General features: G+C 36.8%; 1 protein-coding gene across 3 annotated transcripts; it reads right to left on the bottom strand.

Moving 5' to 3' along the window:
- Positions 1 to 605: 605 nt before the first annotated feature.
- On the bottom strand, positions 606 to 7,629 carry cuedc2 (CUE domain containing 2). Of its 3 annotated transcripts, none has more exons than XM_060872532.1 (9): positions 7,474 to 7,629; positions 6,337 to 6,411; positions 6,088 to 6,231; positions 5,886 to 5,947; positions 5,583 to 5,701; positions 4,832 to 5,002; positions 4,593 to 4,657; positions 3,101 to 3,161; positions 606 to 2,987 (listed from the first exon to the last, which is right to left on the bottom strand). In XM_060872532.1, the coding sequence occupies exons 2-9, from the start codon at positions 6,408 to 6,410 to the stop codon at positions 2,841 to 2,843; spliced, it is 843 nt and encodes a 280-aa protein (XP_060728515.1). In that variant the 5' UTR covers position 6,411; positions 7,474 to 7,629; the 3' UTR covers positions 606 to 2,840. The 3 variants fall into 3 exon arrangements, with proteins under 3 accessions (XP_060728515.1, XP_060728516.1, XP_060728517.1); XM_060872533.1 differs by having other exon boundaries at positions 6,337 to 6,480; positions 7,474 to 7,612; XM_060872534.1 differs by having other exon boundaries at positions 6,337 to 6,483; positions 7,474 to 7,612.
- Between the last annotated feature and the right edge of the window lie 13,624 nt (positions 7,630 to 21,253).

Raw genomic sequence — 21,253 nt, forward strand, 5'->3', positions numbered from 1 at the left:
CCCCATTTTCCTTTCTTAAGCAGTCAACTTCTGGTTGTTCTTTTCTAAACACTGTGTTACCACGTTATCAACTTTAATATACACTCACAGCTGCATATTATCCTGCTGAAAAACACGGCACCTTTTCAAAGCTCAGCTCAGCCAACTGTTCCACAACTCATGTTACATGACAAGTGTGGACATAAAAAAAGTGATGTAAATTTAGAATGATAAAACACATCCAGGGGGCACGGTAGCTTAGTGGTTAGCACGTTCGCCTCACACCTCCAGGGTCGAGGTTCGATTCCCGCCTCCACCTTGTGTGTGTGGAGTTTGCGTGTTCTCCCCGTGCCTCGGGGTTTCCTCCGGGTACTCCGGTTTCCTCCCCCGGTCCAAAGACATGCATGGTAGGTTGAAAATTGTCCGTTGTGTGTGATTGCGTGAGTGAATGAGTGTGTGTGTGTGCCCTGCGATGGGTTGGCACTCCGTCCAGAGTGTATCCTGCCTTGATGCCCGATGACGCCTGAGATAGGCACAGGCTCCCCGTGACCCGAGATAGTTCGGATAAGCGGTAGAAAATGAACGAATGAATGAAACACATCCAGCCAAAAATACACCTGACAAAGTTTACATATTTTTATGTTAATCATACAGCAAAAATAAAATAAAGATTTTGACATGTTTGAACAGTTGTGCAGTGCAGTTAGTGGATTTCATCTTCTTGAGGAACTTCATAACCTGAGCACAAATGACATCTTGTAACAAATGTTAATACACCAGGGTTCCTGTACTACTATGAACAGTGAACATGAATTACATGGAAACCATGCAGACCTGTAAGCACCAAAGTACATAACACTTCTAACAAAGAAGAGCAGAATTAATATACAGATCCGGTGTAAATTGCTCAAAAGTCAAAAGAATTAAAACTACAAAAATTAATAAAATGAAATTTTTAGACATTGTAAAATGTTTTTATCAGGAGCAAAAATGCAGTGTGTAACATTTTTCCTTTAGACATTAAATCTGCTTGAGGCAGAAACTGTCGTCCTGTTTGTTTTTAGAACAGAACAACCATTTAGCAGCATGTATTACAGACTAAAATATTTCATTACCACATAATCAGATTTTAAACTGCATGCCCAACATACACTGCCCCGAACATACTCTTGTGTATATATGAACCCTGGATAACCACTAGGGGCAGTGGGAAACATCTTGTGGCCTTCTTGAACATGTAGACTCACAGGCCAGCACTGTACAAAGTCACATAGGGATACACGATGCAGAGTTTACAATAAATATAGCCATAATACCTACTGATCTTTACCTACTCGAAACTACTCATTATTTACAATTGACAAAGAATCTTGCGGTTTGACTGGGATTCATAGAAGCAGTTATATATGTAACTAGATTCTAGTTCAACCCACCTAAACACCAGGGGTGGGAATCATCTGGCTAGCAAATACGTTTTCAATATACAAGACTGTCCTCAGTAGTGCTCAGAGATAAGCCTGGCACTCACACCTCTAGTGTCACACTGTACAACCTAGAGAAGGTGCATGGTGCTGTCCTGGTAGTAACAGCAGCACAGACTTCCAGGAGTAGTCTTGAAATAACGCCCATAGATGAAGAGACCTTCCTAGTCGAGTGCCACATAACAACCGTGGATGGATGTCCAGCCGTTTTAGGGGGAATAATATGATGTCCACCAACCCGTGAGCCTAGATGTTTACAACAGGGGTGTCTTTTCTCTAATAATCAGGAGTTTATGACCCGTTTTTACCAACAATACTGTAGTGCGTGTAGAAACCAAAGCTAGCAGGCTCACCCTCACTGAAGGTGGCAAGGTCAGTCCACCAATCCAACAATTGGGTTATATGAACTCAAGTAGAAATCCTAGATTCAACCACAAGGTCACTCCAAAATCATCTGGTCAACAACTCATGCAAAGTGAGCTTATTGCCAGAGCATGTAATTCTAAAACTCTTTTTAGCTTAAGTTATATCTAGCAAGTTGGCCTCCAGCTCAGGATAGTCACAGCTTCTTTGCGCTCCCCTGATAACGAACAAAAAATCATGACTGGTCAGTAGACTGTAAGGACTGACATTTTATTTATTAAAAAAAAGAGAGACTATGAGTTGTACTGTCTCAGCTGCTCAATAGCTGATTTTGGCAGAGTCACATCTGCTTGCAAAGTTGTTAATTCATTTAAAGAGCAGCTCAGATTGCTTAATGGGCTTTTTATTGTGCTTATCAGCCATTTCTAGATGTGGGTATTCGCAGCAGGCAAGCCGTGTACACTACAGGGCTTGGGCCAGATTCATCTCTGAACGAGGCACTAAATCTGCTGGTTTAATGGGTTACGTCAACATGTCTGGGGTCAAAAACAACTTCCTATCCTTACAGAATAGTGGCCTGGTAGTTTGGTATGGACTGTGACCTATTTTAGGGTATAAATCAGTGCAGTGAGTGATACACAGTAGTAACACTAGTACAATATGAAAACTACTCATAATACACAAGAAGTAAACTTAGTGTGGTAGAAGAAAATGAGAGGTGGCCGTCACGAACACTGGAGAGCAAGTCACCTGTAGCCCTGGCTGCAGTCATAAGCTGAGAAGTGGACAATTTCATGCACATGAAAAAGAAAAAATGAGGGGTAGCTTCCACTATGCAACTCTGGAAGGTCTCGAAACATAAAAAAACACACACGTTTAACCACCCTTGGCAGTCAGGAGTGAAACAGAACTGGTGTTGGCCAAAAATATGACCTCAATTTAAAGCTCACATCCTGCCCAAATCACACCCATCTTAAATAAAATGTAAAAACCAGATGTGTAATTGTACAAAGATCATCAATGAAAGCGGTATTTGCGTGCTGGTTTGAGGCTAACATAAGTCTTTTTCATGTCCTCCGTTTCATCTTTCTTGACCAGATGGTAGCGCTCTCCCTTGGTAGTCACCACTTGATTGCTATGGTAACGCACCAACTTCTTTGGAGCCTATAAGAGATAAATCATCCCATCAGACATGTAGTGCAAACATCTACATTATGTATTATACTTTCTTCACAAGCATGTACACACTCACTCTCACACATGAAAAGGAGACTCACATCTTTTGGAACGAATGGTCTGTGTATTCTCTTATCTTCCTCGCTATCTATCAACATGTATCTGAAAGAAAATGGACGTATTCACTTTTGTCTGTTTTCTTTATATGTTTAGTATAGAAGAAGAAAAATGCTTTCTACAGTAACAGACAAGAAAATACAAGCATATAATCAGGCATACAAAACAATAGACATGGCGATCAAAAGTGACTGGTGTAGTGTACAATAGAAAAGCACATAAATTCTAAGATACTCAATTATAAAATCTAAACATAAATCTGAACATAAAATATATATAACTTCATTTATTTAACTCTCCAAGTAAAACATGCAAACAAAAAAAAATAGATTTGTAAAGTTTGTCACGACAAACTCTGATGTTGGATTGACAAAGCAAGTATTCTGTGATTCCATTTAATTTGGGGGCGGGGCTACACGTGATGTCACATGGTGTCAAGGGTAGTCACCTGTTGGGGTGCCAATACTTTTGGAGCTGAGTGGCTAGCGAGGGTTTGAATCCGCATACTTTGGGGGCAGGGTTGCACGTGACATCAGGGGATGTCAGAAGAATACTCATGAGGCAGTTCCCCTCATTGTGCTGAGTGTTTTTATGTGTCACATATCCATGTTGTTTTAATTCTGCGATCCGCTTAATTTGTGGGTGGGGCTGCATGTGGCTTCACGTGGTATGATGTGGTATCACCAGAATACCCGTTGGGGTGCCAATACTTTTGGAGCTAAGTGGCCAGGAAAGGTTTGGACATTTCATGTGAATACTGCAGTCATTTTGGGATTCTACTTAATATTATACTACATAGTACAATACATACAATTCTTAATGTGGAATGAATCAATAGATAGATAGAGGTGTGGTAAATGTATTGACTGAGTGCCAATACTTTTGGAATCATTGGATTGATAGGGTGGAGTGAATAGTCACATCTATTGAGAGTCTCCTTTACATCTACAGTCACTAGGAGAGCAGGAGAGAAGTGTCTGAGCTCTGTGCACGCTGGGTGTGAAAGAGAGCTTAGAGGAATTTTAAAAATTACGCCATTAATTTTTAGATTTTAAGAATTCTGGAACTTTTGGGATATTCGATCGTCTACTACAGGAAAACCAAAAGGCCCTTCAGTACCCCAAATTAAAACTTCATCCAGAGTAACGGCCTAAAGGAGCTGGCCAAGTTCGGTATAAGTCGCTCAAAAGCTTGCCGAGTTATAAACATCCAATTTTTTTGAATGGGTTTCTAAGGAAAAAAAGGCCACTTTGTGATTCTGTACCAGGAATTCTGGGATTTAGATCGCTTAGAAAAGTAATAGCAACAAACTAGGATCTACGACATATACGATTTTGGTGTATGTGGCTCGAAAGGTCTAGGAGTCTTTATAAATTAATTAAATAATAACACGCTTATAAAGCAAAACATATGTTGGCTCTTACAAGCTAACATCATAACTATTAGTAAAGTTAGCAATTTAGAAAAGTTACTCACTTTTCCAAAATATTTGCTTTAAGCTTCTTATCAGCCTGTGCAGAAACAGTCTTCCCCTGGCTTCCCTAGAAAAAAAGAAACAATGCATGTACAACCAGATAATGGTTCAGGCAATACATTTACTTTTTCATTTATTCATCTTGGGGCACAGTTTTCAAGACACATATGGGCCACTGTTCTTGGTGAGTTTTTTCTATTTCCTAAGACAAATCAAGCTTCACCATGGTTGGTTTACTCACGCTGAGGGGCGGGGCGGGATTGAGCTGCACATCTCCCTCTATGATGAGTCGAACAGCTTCCTCCATGTCTCCTTTAGCAATAGATAACGCACTTCTGGCTTCTGTCACGCTACACTTAGGAAACATCTCCAGAAGGTGCTGTTCCTGTTCATCCCACTCTGAAGTGCTTACCTAATACAAACACAAACACATACAGATGTGATTAATTGTTACATAGAACTGCAAATTAGAAAACAGAAAAATAATTCAAATTATTGTCTCTTTTACAAACAAACAATGTAAACTTTTTTCACTACTTTAATGTTAGATGCGTTCTACCTTTATTAACATGATCACTTTCCTCACAGCACTATATTTCACTATCTTAGCAACTAGCTTAGTTGCTTAAAACAAGTCGAACTCAATGCCGGCAGTGTCGACAGGATTGCCTTTTCCTCCAAAATTTCTACTACTTCTTGTTAATCTGTAAGCCAGAAATTCCTTAAATATACTTGAGATATGAAGGAAACTATTAAAGCAAATCTAGTTCAAATATTTGACCTTGCTATGACCTTCAATCAATTCAAAAATCAAAATAGTTCATCTGCTAGTTACATAAAAATTCTGCAAACAGGATCCTGGAGAGACACAAAATTATATTATATAATTTTATATTTTTATATAATTATATAATTTTATAATTTTAAATTTATATAAAGAAATGGAAAGGCAGAGTGGACAGAGAGCTGCAAACTCAGATGTGAGTTAATACCTTGGCTGTGGCTCCCTCTACATGTGATGACTGGCTTTGTGTCTTTTGCATGGGGACTCTTTGCTCTGTAGCAGGAGTCAAGGAACAATTCCCTTCTTCTGGCTTAAATGCAAAAGACCCTGAAACAGGCAGTATTCATAGTTATTAACAAATAGTATAAACTCAGACAGGCTATGATCTCAGAAGAACTGAACATATAAGAAGTTCAGTAGTCATCTTCTGAATTCTTGTATGCTTAATTCAATCGACCAAAAAAAGCAAACAAACAAACAAAAAAAAAAACAGCGCTTAAAGCTAAATTACCTTCGTTCCGTGCCGAGGCCAATTTCGAGGCCAAGCTAAACATCATTTCACAGATCTGAACACTAGGGGAAAAAGTTTATTGCATAGTTAAACACACCTCCAGAGACATATGCCTAATGGTTATTACTGTTTTGCAGTGTAGTTCATTTAATCATAACATAGGTGCAATCAGAGCATACAACACAGCAACAACGTTATTTACCAATCAATGCTGGAAAAGCCTGGAATATAAGCTTCAAGCATCTCAACAAAAACCTCAACATCAAAGTTTTCTTCAACGCTTGATTGGGAGCCCAAATCTTCCAGCATACCAGTGATGTAGGAAAGCAGTACATCATCCAGTGTGCTAAGAGAAAAAAAATGAAAGAAATTTTAACACAAATGCCCCAATACGTTGCATCTCTTACGGTGTTTAAGATTGTATTCGGGTGGTGAAAGATTGCCAACTTACCTTAGATCTGCATGTGGTATGTGCGACCGGACAAAGTCATGCAGTGCATCATGAATAATCTTCTGAAGCTCCATCCTGTTACTCGCCAACAAGCAGTCAAATATACAAAGCTCAGATCAGCGTTTGCTCAACAGTAGAGTATTTCTACTTGGAAAATAAAAATCAGAATAAGAATCGAATGAGCTTTATTGCCAAGTTTGCTTTCGCATACAATGAATTTGTTTTAGTGTAATGCGTATTACTCCAGTACACAGAGACATCAACAACACACAGACAATAAAAATAAGATGAAAATAATAATAAAAAAAGTAAATAAAAATACCCATATGTATGTAAATATAAATAGACAAAAAAATAAAAAGATTAATTGAAAAAAATCAATAAACTGTATGTACAATTGTGCTATAGATGATGGACTGGAATAGAACAGAATGAGATGCAGAGCTGTTGGGCCATTTTTTTTTTTTTTTTTTACAGTGCTGTTGATGTGAGTTTCCCACTTTAGGTCAGTTTAAAAACAAAACGTTTAGCACAGAACTATAGTTGCATTTAATATTCATTGACACACTGACATGCTAACCTTTGGCTTCATGTTTTTTTTTTTAGTTTATGATTTGGTTTATGTTTACGAAAATGCTAAACAGTGAAAGAGTCAATCTGTAGTGCACAAAAAAGATGATGTTTTCTAGTTGGCTCGTCGCTTGCAACTGGAATTTTGACTTGAAATATACATGTGGAAATATTTGGAAAATACATTTGATGTCGTGTCCGTGTTGTGTTTATGTCTCCAGTTCTGGCTGCAGGCCTACTAATGGCGAGCATGAGCTTTATTTTGCCTTTTGTTTTGATCAACACCCCCCCTGGCTCACAGTGTAGCTGCAATGCTAGCTAACTGGTCAGGAGTGGAAACATAACCTGGTCATTTCTGTAGTACAGTCTGCATTTCTGATGCACACAACTACTTAACAATATTCAATATTAAAGTGAAATGAACGCTAAACTGATTTACAGTAGGTTGACTTGTTTAGCTAATAGCTAAACTAGCTCGAGTTAGCTGTTAACGCTTAGCTTCATAAACCTGCTATAACACAAGCAAAACAAATAAACATATCGTTTCTCAAGATTTGTTAAACTTACCGAAATGAGCGCAGGAGAGCTGCAGATGAATCCGTTTAGCTGAAACAGCAGGTTATTTATTATATTTTGCTTCAAGAAAACAATGTCTTAACCCAGCGCGCCGTGGATTGTTTAAAAATATATGACATCATTTCCTGTTAAAAGTAAACACTCGCTCGTGCTGCAGGCGAGCTGTTAAATGGTGAGATTTTATGTCGTTATAAATAATTGCAGGCGATTTTTTGATATGCTTGTTTGTTTGTTTGTTTATTTATTTATTTATTTATTTATTTATTTTAACTTAACTTATTAGGTTTTCCCCGGCACCTGTCAGTTCACCATGTTGATGTGAAAACAAATAAACGTTAAAAAAAGGCCATGGTAAGTGTAAACAACGGTGATAGTTAAATACTGTAATCTCCAGAGAACCATGGCAACTGATTTCCTGGTGAAAAAAAACCCAGGTTACCAGCTAAAACAGTTCAAGGCTACTTAAATTGTGGATTTCTTTAAAAAGCTGGTAGAAAAGAAAGAGATTGCTACTAAAACAAGAAAGGGAACTTACAGTAAGGCAAGTCTAACATTTATTGATTAGTTTATTCAAGGGAAAATAATATGACAACAGCTAGAGATGGCTAGTAGTTTCATCACAGATTTTCAGCAGGGATTGCAAACACAAAAAAAAACATCATTTATAATGCTCAAATAGCCAGTTTTCACCCTTTTCAATGATGTTATGTTGTTTAATGTTAAAGTAAAATGTTTTAAATGCTAATGGGTCTGTCCACAATTCTTTTGAAGTCATGTCTGCCTCTATATTCTCATTCAAATATTTATTATGGTGTAGTAGCCCTGTGAGCTAATTAGATTCAGTATCACTTACAAGCTGGCAAATATCTGTTCCACAGCCCATTGAAGTGTTTGGTTTCAGTGTTTTATTTAATTTTATTAATTTGTTTAGTTATTTATTCATTTCTTTATGTGGAAGAGGAAGCTCGAATCATATCTTTGGTTTATTGTGTGCATTTATGTTAGAGTTATTGCCAGTGTATCTGACACTTTGCCACCTTGTCAGTGAACTGTTTTCATTGATGAATTTTAATGAATATCACATGTAAAATAGAATCCCTGTACAGCTGAATTATTTTCTCTTTGTAATCTGTGGCTTGCTTCTGACTAGTTAACTTTACCTCATCTTAAGCACTGAACTGTTATAAGATATAGTCATTCTCAATTACGCTGTGTCGAATTGGCAATAGTGAAGGGGGAACTGAGCTCTCAGCTGGGTCAGTTTCAGTACTAGTCCACATGCTGGCATTATAAATGTGTACTTCTACATAATTAATATGGCTTCAGTTGTATGTGTCTGGGTCTGTGTATGCGTGCATGTTTCTGCTCTCAGTTCCTCTGGAGTCATGTCTTGTCTGCCATAGACTTCCATTAGAGCTGCATCCAGAGCAGGAAACACGGTACATGTAGCTGATAATGAGTCGTGCAGAAGACTTTGTGACTTGGCTGGACTCTGATTAAACCCTCTTGGGTTTGCAAGCACATAGACTTGCCTTACAACATCAGTGAAACCTAGCCTCACACTATGAAGATAACAAATTAAATAATGTGAGAATAAATCAGAATAATTACTTACATAATTAATGTCCAATTGTACATCATATTAATATTTACTAGCTTCCTTTGGGAATTGGGCTATAAAGCAGACACACAGAAAAATTCTGCTATTAAACTTATAAATTTGGATTTTATTTATTTATTGATTGATTTATTTATTATCATATTTTATTTAATATTATACATCTGCACCTAACGTTACTCTGGAAAAAGATAACACTTTGACACTAGATGGCTGCATTGAGTTACATTTCTCTGGAGTGCTGCATTGAAACTACTGATGCCCACAATACGTAAAATCTATCATTTCTTTTGTAGTGAATATTTATATTATTTACAATGATGCAGTGACATTTGTAAATTTATACTAATCTTAGTAATCCCAGTTACAAATATATTGCTAGGTTGTTTGCTACGTTAGTTTTGTTTCATTTCAAATATAAACATAACAAACCATTATAATTTGATTCCTAAAAGAATTTTCCTTGGAATAAATAGCAAAGAATATAAATACATTAACGTCTTCTTATTTCTGCAGACCTCCTTTAGGACCAGTGGTATATTTTGATGTTGCTATGGGTTTTTAGGGGTTAAAATACATTAAAAAAATTACAGAGTAGATATAGAATCTGTAACAGGGTAAAAGATAATTCAACAACAAAAGATATTGTGCTAATTTGTGCCTTTTGGAGGAACAGTTGTATTTGAGCCACTTGACATTAACTCATTTTTCCACTTGATGGCATGATGTACCCCATCTGCCAGTGTGCCAAAGCTCAAGATCATGAGGTGGGCCACAGAGACGCCCGCACTGAACCTGTGGGGACCAGCGTCCCATCAAGCACATCACATTACTGCAAAGCGCTTTGCTGAGTAGAAAACACACTGCTTATTGCCTGCAGAAAGTTTATACATTTTTATACACTTTATGCTTTATTTAACTCCACATATGCTTTATGAAATCTTCTCCCTCTGTTGTTACCAAGAAAAATAACAGCTATAATTAAAAATACAAATGTAAGTAAATGATCAGTTTTTTCAGCCAGGCATGTTTTACTACTGATTTTAATATTGGGTAGTGAGTAAGAGCTTGTATAAAACCTTCATCATTTACCAGTCAGTCGTCGCAAAACTCATATTAATAACAGGTATTTGTAATATGAATATATCTCTTAAGATCTTATGAATAATCTTAATGTAATCTCAATATAAAATAATTATTATGCTTATTTTACAGTAGGCTATACAGGCAAATAACTAACTAGTTAGTCAAATATTTACATCTATTCTTTATTTCTTTGCTAGACACATTTATTTACACTATACTATAATTGCATAATTTATGTGAATTTAAAAATAAAATAAAACCTGTGTTCATTTTATTTGTAGTGAGATGTACACTCAAGCATGATGTTATCACAGTTGCTGGTCAGGATTCGCATTGTGTGTATTGCGCTCTCTGAAAAAGATTTCCATCTTATTAGTGTGAAAGGTAGAGAACCTCAGTTTGATTTGCAATTTCCTCTCCTTCATTAGGTTAAGCAATTACAGTGCAAATAATTTACTGGCAAATTAATTACCTTTTGCCAAACTTTAAACACCAATATCCAGACCGGTCTATCGGAACACTTCTAATTATTTTATTAATAGACGATCTGCAGTTTAGGCACAATCATTTTCCATTTAAATAATATTTTGTTTCTATGAATGTATATGTTTTGCATACATTTCACCTAGTTATGGATTTGTTTAAAAATAAACTCATGAAAAATACTATAAACATAATTATGTTTTGCAAAAATTTTTTTTATTATATATAATATTTATTATGACTATGTGAAAACTTTGAAGCCAGTTTTAAATACAGAATTTGTTAGCTGTATTTTGAAAAAGGAAAAAAAAAATTAGCTTTGAATGTTAGGATCTTGGGACAATTTTCTAACTTGTTCAGCAAATACATTTTTAAAAAACATTTGTAAACATTCAAACCTTCCCTTAATTTTTATTTATCCATTTTTACATTTTTGTTTTTTTAAATTCTTTCACATGCAATATAATTTTCTTCCTTACATTTAATTTAATTAGCAAGTTCTTTTTTTTTTGTATTGCAGAGTATAGAAATTTATAGGTTCAAGAAAGTGACAGCTGTGTATATTATAACGGAGAAAAAAGTAGTATATTGCTAGAAGCCTATTTGCTTCCCGAGGAAACTTTTTCTGCTTTTGTGGCCAGCATGTCAAAGCTTGGGGGTCTGGAGCTGTATCAAGGCATCAGAGCTGGCTTATCCGGCCTCCTGCGAGGCCATGCTTGCCTTCCCGTCTGGCTCCTGCTTAGATCCTGTCTGAAGGAAATGGGCACCAGACTGGCCACAATGAACAGGAGGCAAAATGCCGTCTTGTGAAGTGGACATGGCTTTAGATGACAAGCATGCCTTCTCTGTGCACTGCTGAAAATGTGCATTTACTGGAAATCCTGTTCAACACCTAAACACAATGTCTAAATTAAAGTGATAATTAGGACATACAGAAACAAAAAAAAATTTGTTTGTATGAAAACACCACAAAAAGAAGCATTAAATTCAACCTGTTTCAAATCCTGAGTGATTTTTTTGTTTGTTTTTTGGTTTATGAGCCAGCAGTGAATTGGTTAAACTGTGTCCTACATCTATCTTCTGGATCACCCACATATTAATATTGATCTGCTAAAACTGAACAAGTGTGTTATCACTTCCAGTGGGAAAATTTCGCTTGCCATGATAGAGTAAGGGCACTAGATTTGTGACAAATGGCCTTGCTGAAGTCTTTTGTCTTCCTGTCAATAGTCTGGCTTTCTTCCAGATTATAGATCGATAAAAGCTTATCTTTTTTGTAATAAGGTGCAACATCCTTGTCTTTTCTCTTTTTTTTGGTTTTGTGTTAAAAGATATTTCATTCTCCTCAACTATATAAATGGCTGCTTATGAATTTCAACATTCTGAGTAGTTCCCTGTAATTATGCACATGGCAGGAATATTTTGTGAAAGCAGTAGTCAGTGTGGGAGGTGGCATGTTTACTAGCAAATATACATTTTCAGGACGGTTTCCAAAGCTTTGGGTGTCTCTCATGTGTGAGACTGCTCAGTGGAGAGTAGACTCCCCTCGGTAGAAACATCTGTTGTAGAAAGGCCTGTCACTTTCCCTTTGGTAAGCTCCGTTTCTTCCTCAGACTTTGACTGTCATCAGGTTTGATCATTTATGTGGCTGAGAGTATAATGTAGAAAAAACAGCCATGGTTCATTTAGTTCAGGAACTCTATGTTTTGTATAAGATTTCTTTCCTTTAGTTTAAAAAAGTAACTAGCATCATGAAAGCATGTAAATAATAACCTACATGATGACTTTGCATCCAAAATTAGGACACTATCAGCTTACAGTTATGTTATCTTTGACAGTTTAAATATCTTCAAATCTGTGATTAGTTTGTGAACTGTTTAACAAAAACACGCAGTTCTTTTCAGAAAGTAGTTACTTTGTTCAGTCACAAAGAGTATCATTACCTTCCATCTCCAAATGTAGGAGGCTTAAGAAGGTTTGGTGCATCTCAAGCAACACAGGAAATGTTTTCCGACCAGCACCACAACAGTGCCACAAGGCTGCTCACCTCTCAGTGTCTTCAGGTCAGCTGCCATTTATCTTGTGTCAGAGGGCACCTTGAAGTGATTCCTCATCTGAGCTCAACATTAGTGTCCTGTCAAAACACTGGGTTGGGCTGATGTCAATGCCATTGCTCGGAATTCATAAATAAGGGCAAATTGTGCTGTCTGTGCAAACAGCTCCACCTTCTGCATGTATTGTTCTGAAACATGGCATTGTTATACATTTTGGCTTTGGGGCAGCTGTGGTCTATTTGAACAGTTGAGTTACTTTTTGTTTAAAAGTTTGTTTTTAATAATTTGTGTTATAACATTTGAATTAAATTTACCTAATATATATCACTCACTCACTCATTTTCTACCGCTTATCCGAACCTAATATATATAACATATTATATATATTTAGTCAAATTTTTGCAATTAAAAACATATTAAACATCTTTCAGCTTTTTCTTTTATAAAAACCTATGCATATTTAAAATAATATTTCCTCAGAAAATATTTCCATAGAAAAATAACAAACTGTAAATTTGTTAATATATTTGCAAATTATATTGCTGGTAGTTTATTATAAATTTTTGTTCATGCTGTTTTTTTAATCTGTCATAACAACGGAACAGTTATTTTCCGTGACATGCAGCCGTAGTTGTATTAATGCAGAGTGAGCACAAGCAGTTGTTTGCAGTGGTGTTACACTGATGAGTGAATTCGGCAGCTGTAGTCTTGCCTATGAAAATGGAAATTATTCTTGGCTGAAGACATGCATGGCTTATAGGAGTAAAGGCCCCATCCCACTCTTGCCTGTCACCATTTTGCTCATCTTGTACACCAAGTGGAATTCCAGCCGTAGTCTCTGCACCAGCACTGTGCCGTGTGTGTTTTGTTCTGTGACTGTATTCTATTCTTCTAACTTTGTTCCATTGACTGAGCTGCCCCGAGTGAGGTATGAGGCGCTGCTTTTCTGTGCCAAAAGGTACACTAGCATTACTGTCTGAGGAAAATAAAGCTTGCCGTTTCGCTTTGCTGCTACCAGATGCAATTCCGCAGCATGAAAAAGTGGCAGCATTCTTTGTATTAAGTTTGAAATTCTAAGCACTGCAGTTTTTTTAACACAATACACACAAATTATATTACCCCTTTAATATAAATTCATTTGTTTGTTTCTTTCTCTTTTTTCTTTCCATTGCTCTCCATATTAACTTATTAACACAAATATATCCTCTTTTTAGGGACATTCTAATAAATTTCATGCATGGTATTTTTTCGGGTTTGTAAAACATTTAATCTGAATTTGTACATTTTAAACATATTTTTTTTTTTTTTGGCAGATTATTATGTGCCTTTATCTGAACTGCAAAGAAAAACTCCAAGAGCACTTTCTGTTCTGTCATATTGTCTATGAGGACACACTAGTGTGGCAAATTGACACTTAATAAAATACCTCACTACAAGTTCCTGTCCCTTATCTTCTACAGACAATCCCTAGACACACAGCTGTTTCCCTCGTGGCCAATTATCAGATCACCTTTCTAGGCTCCCAGCCCATACGATTACACACCTGTGCCATAAAACTCTGACATGTTGTCTTTCCTCGCTCAACGAAACACTAGTTGCTTTCAAGCATTGAATTTAAATGTTCTCTTTTTTAGTTACCTTTAGATTTGGTCATTAACATAAAGTTTGAACATTTTTGCATGGTTGTTTAAATGAAGAGTTCAGGGATTGAAAATGACTGAATTATGGGTGAAATTTAAATAGCAGGTCTGCATACGTTTTGCTTTTATACTTTATAAAATGTCTTTATATAAACATTTATATATGATCTTTTAGGGAGAGATAGTTGTAGAATTATTAACACCGGTGCATCATCGTAGGAGAAAAATGTATTAGAGGCTTTTCTGAGCTGCACATTTAACAGTCATGTCATTTTCATATTGATTAATTATCTTGCACTCTGATGTTCCAGCAATGAACTGGCCTCTTTATCTCCGTGATATATTTTATCTTCTTCCACCATTCATTTATTGGATGCGAGGACCTCAGGATTCATCTTTTGGCCACCAGAGAAGCATAACTAATGGCAACATTAGAGTGGCTTTGTGAATGAGGAGACCGGATGCGAGTTAACCAAGCAAGAAATAATCTAGGATTTTATATTCTGCATGAACGAACATAGGATATGCCAGGAATAAATTTATCCTCCAAAATAATTTGGGAGTGAGTTTTTTTTTTTCAATGGGACAGTTCTTGGAGTAGGATTGCCGGTGCTGATATGAAAGCAGGGAATTGTATATGCCTGTGTGGCATGCTAAGCCAATAATTGCTGTCAGTTTAATGTTCTGTCGAGGTCAAATGATCTAGTCTGCCTGACCATGGGTCTAGATAGCCTTCTTTGAGAACTTTAGGTATCTTTGTGTGTATTGAGGGTCTGGTCTGTTCACTCCTCTTGTGCCCACACAAGGATTTTTCTAAACGACATTGCCACACAAGCTGTCTTCAGAATCCCCTTTAATTAAAGTGACATTTGAAGCCTTTTTTGGACACTAATAAACCTGGAAAGCCATTAAGATCTTCCTAATTACTCCATGTGGGAGAAAGGCGAAACACATGGGCAGCCAGCACTAGGGTAAGCCTGCTGGCATTTGGCCCCAGAAGCTTAGCGGCGCACAAAAGAAAATGTCCCCTCGGTTAGCCATCCCTCCCAGCTGAGCTCTGCTCCCCCCCTGGTTTTTGCTTGCTATGAATGGAGCTATATGACATGTCAGCCTGAGAGTGTCCATTCATGGTGTGGAGGGAATGTGTGAATGAAGTCTCTTAATTAGAGAGACCTCTCCAAGTTGCCTGACTCATCATTAAAGTGGCTTTATGCAGACCCTCTGTTTTGATTTGAGGAGGGCACAGAGCATCTCTTTATGTGAGGTCAACATAACAGCTACCACACAGGCATCGCACATGTTCTGACAGAATTTGGGAGAACAGCTAATATAACTTGCTCATGCATAACATTTCTGTCATTATTATTTTATTGTATTTATAGTGTAATGTTTATATATACACATTTATCCTGTGTAAAGACTTCTGTCTTAGAGCTCAGGTATTTTTTTTTCTATTAGTGTCTGTCTCACATGATGGACAAGTGGATTATTTGCTGGAATAGCAGTTATTTGACTATTTTATTCATGTCCTCAATCTGAACATTCAATTTACTTCTAATTTCAGAACCGAGTGGTGACATTCATAGTTTCACACTGGCCCTGCATTCGTAATCTTGCTAGTGATCACTCATGTTATTCTCATCAAACTTTCAATTATGGTTATTGGGTTGTAAGTGTGTACACGCAAGCGAAATTATGAGGAGGAGATACATGTAGTGTACAATTTGGTTAAGAATCACGACATAACTTGATTAATGTACGTCCTGCCCAATTTTGCTGCAAAGACCGGTAAAGATAATGAACCCTCAGTGTATCTTTATGTGGTGTTCAAGTCTAAACAGCCCCTGGCGTCTTCTCCCAAAACTGCTACAAACAGGCTGATGTATGTTTAGTACTTGTCCTAGTCGGCAGATTAATGACATTAACGAAGTTTCCATTAGGCCAACGATGGGGGGAGACAGGGGCGTCCATGCAGAAAGCCACATGACTGAAACACTGATAAGAGAAAATGAAACACATCTCCGTGGGCCAAGAGGGGCCAGGAAATGCCACTCCAAATTAGCCGCTGGCCCAGTTTGTTGTTACTTCATTAACCCAACAGCCTTGGGAAAAATAAAGAGGGAGGTTGCGACCTCTCTGTGTCCAAATGGGAGGCCCAAAGAAGACTCTCCAAAGTTTGCATTCTCTCTCTCTCTCTCTCTCTCTCTCTCTCTCTCTCTCTCTCTCTCTCTCTCACCCCTCTCTCTCTCTCTCTCTCTCTCTCTCTCTCACACATTCTCTCTCTCTCTCTCTCTCTCTCTCTCTCTCTCTCTCTCTCCCTCTTCATTCTTTCTCTCTCTTCTTTCTTTCTCTCTCACGTACACATGTACATGCAGAAATACATTTTTATGATACAGACAGGAATGCCCTATAGGAATGGGCCTGGCACCAAACTTGGAAAGACCTTAGAAGATATTTAGCTCTCTTAACTAAATACTTCTAACAGAATATGCACCAGGTTTCAAACTACCTTGCGCCAAAATGAACTAGAAAATCGAACACTTGTAACTTACTCTGCTGAGCTGCTTTGCTTCAGGTTATAATGTAGAGGCTATTTTTAAGCTCAGGTTCCACAGAGGAGGGCCCTGAGTGCTTGATGTTGTTCTGAAAAAGAAAAAGAGGAAAAACCCTCTGTGCGGTAGCTAAAAACCTGAACAACCCAAGTTGTGATCAGGTTTCTGTGTTTTTAGGTCTGTATTAGCTTAGCATATTTGTGGAAAACAAAACTCCTTGAGGCATAGTGCAGCCCTTGTTGTTGGTAATGTGAGTGCGATCACAGCTCCTCATTTAGCCATTTGTGACTTTATTAAAGTGTATAGTTTCGGACCCTGGGTGCCTACGCCATTGTGTTCTCACCCCTGGATGGCAAGGTTAAGTCATTCACTGCCTGTGAATACACAAAACACCTCTCAGACACAAAGACTGAACTCAAATGTAGAACATTCTGCCCAAACCCATAATTATTACCAAGGTTTATTGGTGAAATGAATATTTTTTATTTATTTCCCCCCATTTTTAATTTTTTTCCTTCAGTGCACAGTATGTCAAACTGTCATATTTGAATGCAGTAAAAGGCTTTGTGTATTTACCCCACAAACAATTTGTTAGCAGAATCTCTCACTCACTGGAGGCTGTCTGTGGTCGATGTTGCATGGTGTGTGTTGAGTTCACAGAGTCTGGCTTTGCCAAGTACTCACTGGAGGGGAAGACACAGCGGCCTGCGTGATCTCAGGTGCTAAGTGAGCATGTAATGTTCACCTCTGGGCTGAAATGCAATCAGTGGCCAATAGTTGGAAAATTATAGTGATGAGCACGGCTATCAAAAAGCACTCAGTAATGCATGGATGTGTTTGTAGCTTTGCAGTGCAACTTACTACAACTGAGGTGTAGCTATATCTTGATAAGTACTGAAAATTGTTGATAATTCTTTGTTATTATTATGAATTCTATAATTATTTAGCCTTATTGTTCATTGTAGTCATTATACCTGTTTACTATTGCTAGTAGTAGTAGTTATAGTAGTTGTTAGTAATATTAGTCAAAGTTAGAGTGGTAGTAGTGTTTATTCTATAATGCCATTTTTATTTATAGCATTCTAACAGTGGGTGTAACTCCGCTACTGTTAATTCACGTACACTATGTTTGTCATAAAAGGTGTAAAGTAGGAGTGTGAAACTCTTACTGTGTGTTAAGCTATTGTGTGAAATAAGCCATACAAGTGCCTTACATTAACAGGATGAGTTGAATATTAACTGAATTTTTGTATTAAATGGATATAATAATATGTTCATGGACTTGAGTAAGGCTGGAGCAGATGATTTGATAAGGACACTATTCCTCAGAATGCACATGCATGCAATATTATTCAAACTTAAGTTCAAATTCAGTTTATTTGTATAGCGCATTTAACAATTCCCATTGTCTTAAAGCAGCTTTACAGAAGTATGGAAACATAATAATAAATGAATAAATAAATACATAAATAAATAAATAAAATAATAATAATAATAAGAAGAAGAATAAAAAAAAAATAAGAATAAAAATAAATAAATGAATATATGCAATTAAAATTAATTAAAAATATTAACTTAAAACTTAAAATACTATATATCTATCCCTATCCCTAATGAGCAAGCCGGAGGTGAAGACGGCAAGGAAAAACTCCCTGAGATGATATTAGGAAGAATCCTTGAGATTAAACAGGCTCAGAAGGGAACCCATCCTCATTTGGGTGACACCGGACAGTAAATAATGTAAATGTAAATAATGTCATTTCTACAATAGTTTATAATATTGCAACCGAGAGCTCCTGAGGAACTAATGGGTCAGCACAGACCTGATTGCTGATTATATATAATAATACTGTATATTGTATATATAATTATATATATATATTATTAAAGACCACATTTTTTATAGTAAGTCAAATGTAGTAAATGTAATAAAGCTCTGGATTTTAACATCTCACCTACTGCTTTGAAGCAATTTTCAGTCATCTCTACTTCTAATTCTGTGTATATTATTACTAACAGATACAAATGTTTCTCGAAATATTTTCTAAAAACCTTTTTTTTTAATTAGAATTTCCTTCAGTAGGTTGTTGGCACAGACTAAATATGTAGGCTGCTACTGTGCTATTTGTCAGGGCCATGTTATTACTGCGTCTCCATTATGTTCTTTTAGTTTCAGTGGCCCGTGCTGGAGCCACAGTCTCTTCACTGGTGACAAGTATTGTTGTTGTCCCGGTAAGAGCTCTACTGAACTTGCAATAACATTTTATGTTCTTGAGACAGAAATCACTCTGCAAAGAGGACTGCAGGAGCCAGTAGAGAACTTACGATACCTCTTCACAAAGCTAGGACTGACTCAGGAGATTTCTGCTTTTTAGTAAACGGGCAAAGAGATAATTATTAAGATAAGAATATTATTAAGAATTAATATATTTATATTTATTTATATATTTAATTAATATATTTTCTCTGATATTTATGCCACTTTTTAATATTTTTTAATTATTGCTATCATATTTAGCATTTTAATGACATAATACTGCTTTATGGATAATTATATTATTTAGTTGTTATTATTATTATTTATGTGCAATTTATGTGCAGTTTATTATTTCTTTCAGTTTTTTTTAAATGAAAATCAAACCTTATGTTGATGTTCATAATAAAAAAGTTCCATTACATTTGAGATATGTATCACAAAAGGATACGTTTTTCTTTGACACCCTACACAGTCCATGTAATAAACAGAAACTAGATTTCTCCTATAGTATTGATTTGCTGTAGGTTTGGCCTAGCATTGCTATTTTAAGGCACTGGTAATGAAAACTTAGTCCCTGAAGGCGTATTTTGAGAGCGAATTGCCCCCTCACATTCACAGCCATGTGTTTATTTACCTTTGTTTGTAACATACAGGGCTGTTAGGAAGCTGAGAGCTTGGGCTCTTTAGGCCATGTTTATGGGCTCTTGCTACACTGGGCTAAGTGTGGGATCAAGGTCATCAGCAGGCAGTCGCGGGATGATGGGCCATCAAACGGAGCACTGAAAGAGCTCTGACAGACACAAGAGGGCTTTTATTGACTCTGCAACGTTCCTCAGGTAACGGCAAGGCAGGGTTGAGATGGGATTCTCTTATCTCGCCCTCTCTGTTGGGCTGGAGTTACCGCCGCTGTGTGGCCCTTCTTAGTCTACTTGGCCCCACGTCAAGTACACTCACTATCTTGAGTATTTAGGAATGGATAGTGCATTGCAGTCTTGACTGGAGCATGTCATGTGAGCTTGCAGTGAACTTTTCAAGGCCCCAGCCCACTGTACTTTTATTAATTAAAATCACCTGAAGAGAAAAAAAACAACTTTAAAAAAATGAGAAAGTATTGAAAACTTTTTCACTTATCTAAGGAAATACTGACAGACTGGTACTAGCTGATCCAGCAGTAAAAAAAAAAAACTTGACAAGTCTGAAACAAACAATGACTTGTCAAATGTCAAAAAATTCTGAAAAGCTTATTTAATCTGACCATGAGCTGCATTAGTTGCAGCGCTGGCTTGGTCTGGTGTGGGTGATGCTCAGCGGTTTGGAAGCTGATTTGAGCGGCAGCGACAGATGCCGTATGGCCGAATGTATTCCCTGCTGAAAGCAAACTCCCTCGAGTCTGCTGACATCTGACAGTACACTAGGGATCAGAAGTGACACTCTTGTCTTCTGATGCCATTGCATACTGTATATCAGGGTACATGCACACTGGCCTATGCTGGAAAAAGATGGTGTCAGCTGGCAAATGATGTGTATGGACATGCACTATTTAGTGCACATCAGAGGTTTTTTCTTTTTCTGCATTTATAAATAATAATAAATGTGGTAATAGTTTTGTTTGGCTTGGTTCCACACAGCAAAGTAATTAAATAACAAAAATAGGCTTTGTGTTGAGAGCATGAAAGTCATGCATGTGGGGTATAAAAAACATGATGTAGGATTTTTTTTGTATATGAAAATATTGGCCTGATGCCCATATTAAGATTTTATGCTGTTATTTCTAATTAATGGCAGTCAGTCTATAAACATTTCCCCTGCTATAATTTTCTGCTTTTTGCTGTTTGTGTGGGAATTATGTGTAATGAAATAACTTACATTTACGTTTGAAAATCGAAAATAAATAAATCAATCAATTATCTGATTATTTTATAATTAGCATCTTTATGCAGCTATTGGATTAAGTATGCAATGATAATAGTGCTTTTGTGTTTGTTAAAATCATTTTTACTTAATGTTCCACCAATTCTAAAAACATCTTGTTATTTTCTGCTTCAGTTTGTAGCTTGCTTGATAAAATGTTCTGCATTGCC

This window comes from Tachysurus vachellii, chromosome 6, assembly GCF_030014155.1.
Source record: "Tachysurus vachellii isolate PV-2020 chromosome 6, HZAU_Pvac_v1, whole genome shotgun sequence".
In the NCBI taxonomy this organism is placed as follows: domain Eukaryota; kingdom Metazoa; phylum Chordata; class Actinopteri; order Siluriformes; family Bagridae; genus Tachysurus; species Tachysurus vachellii.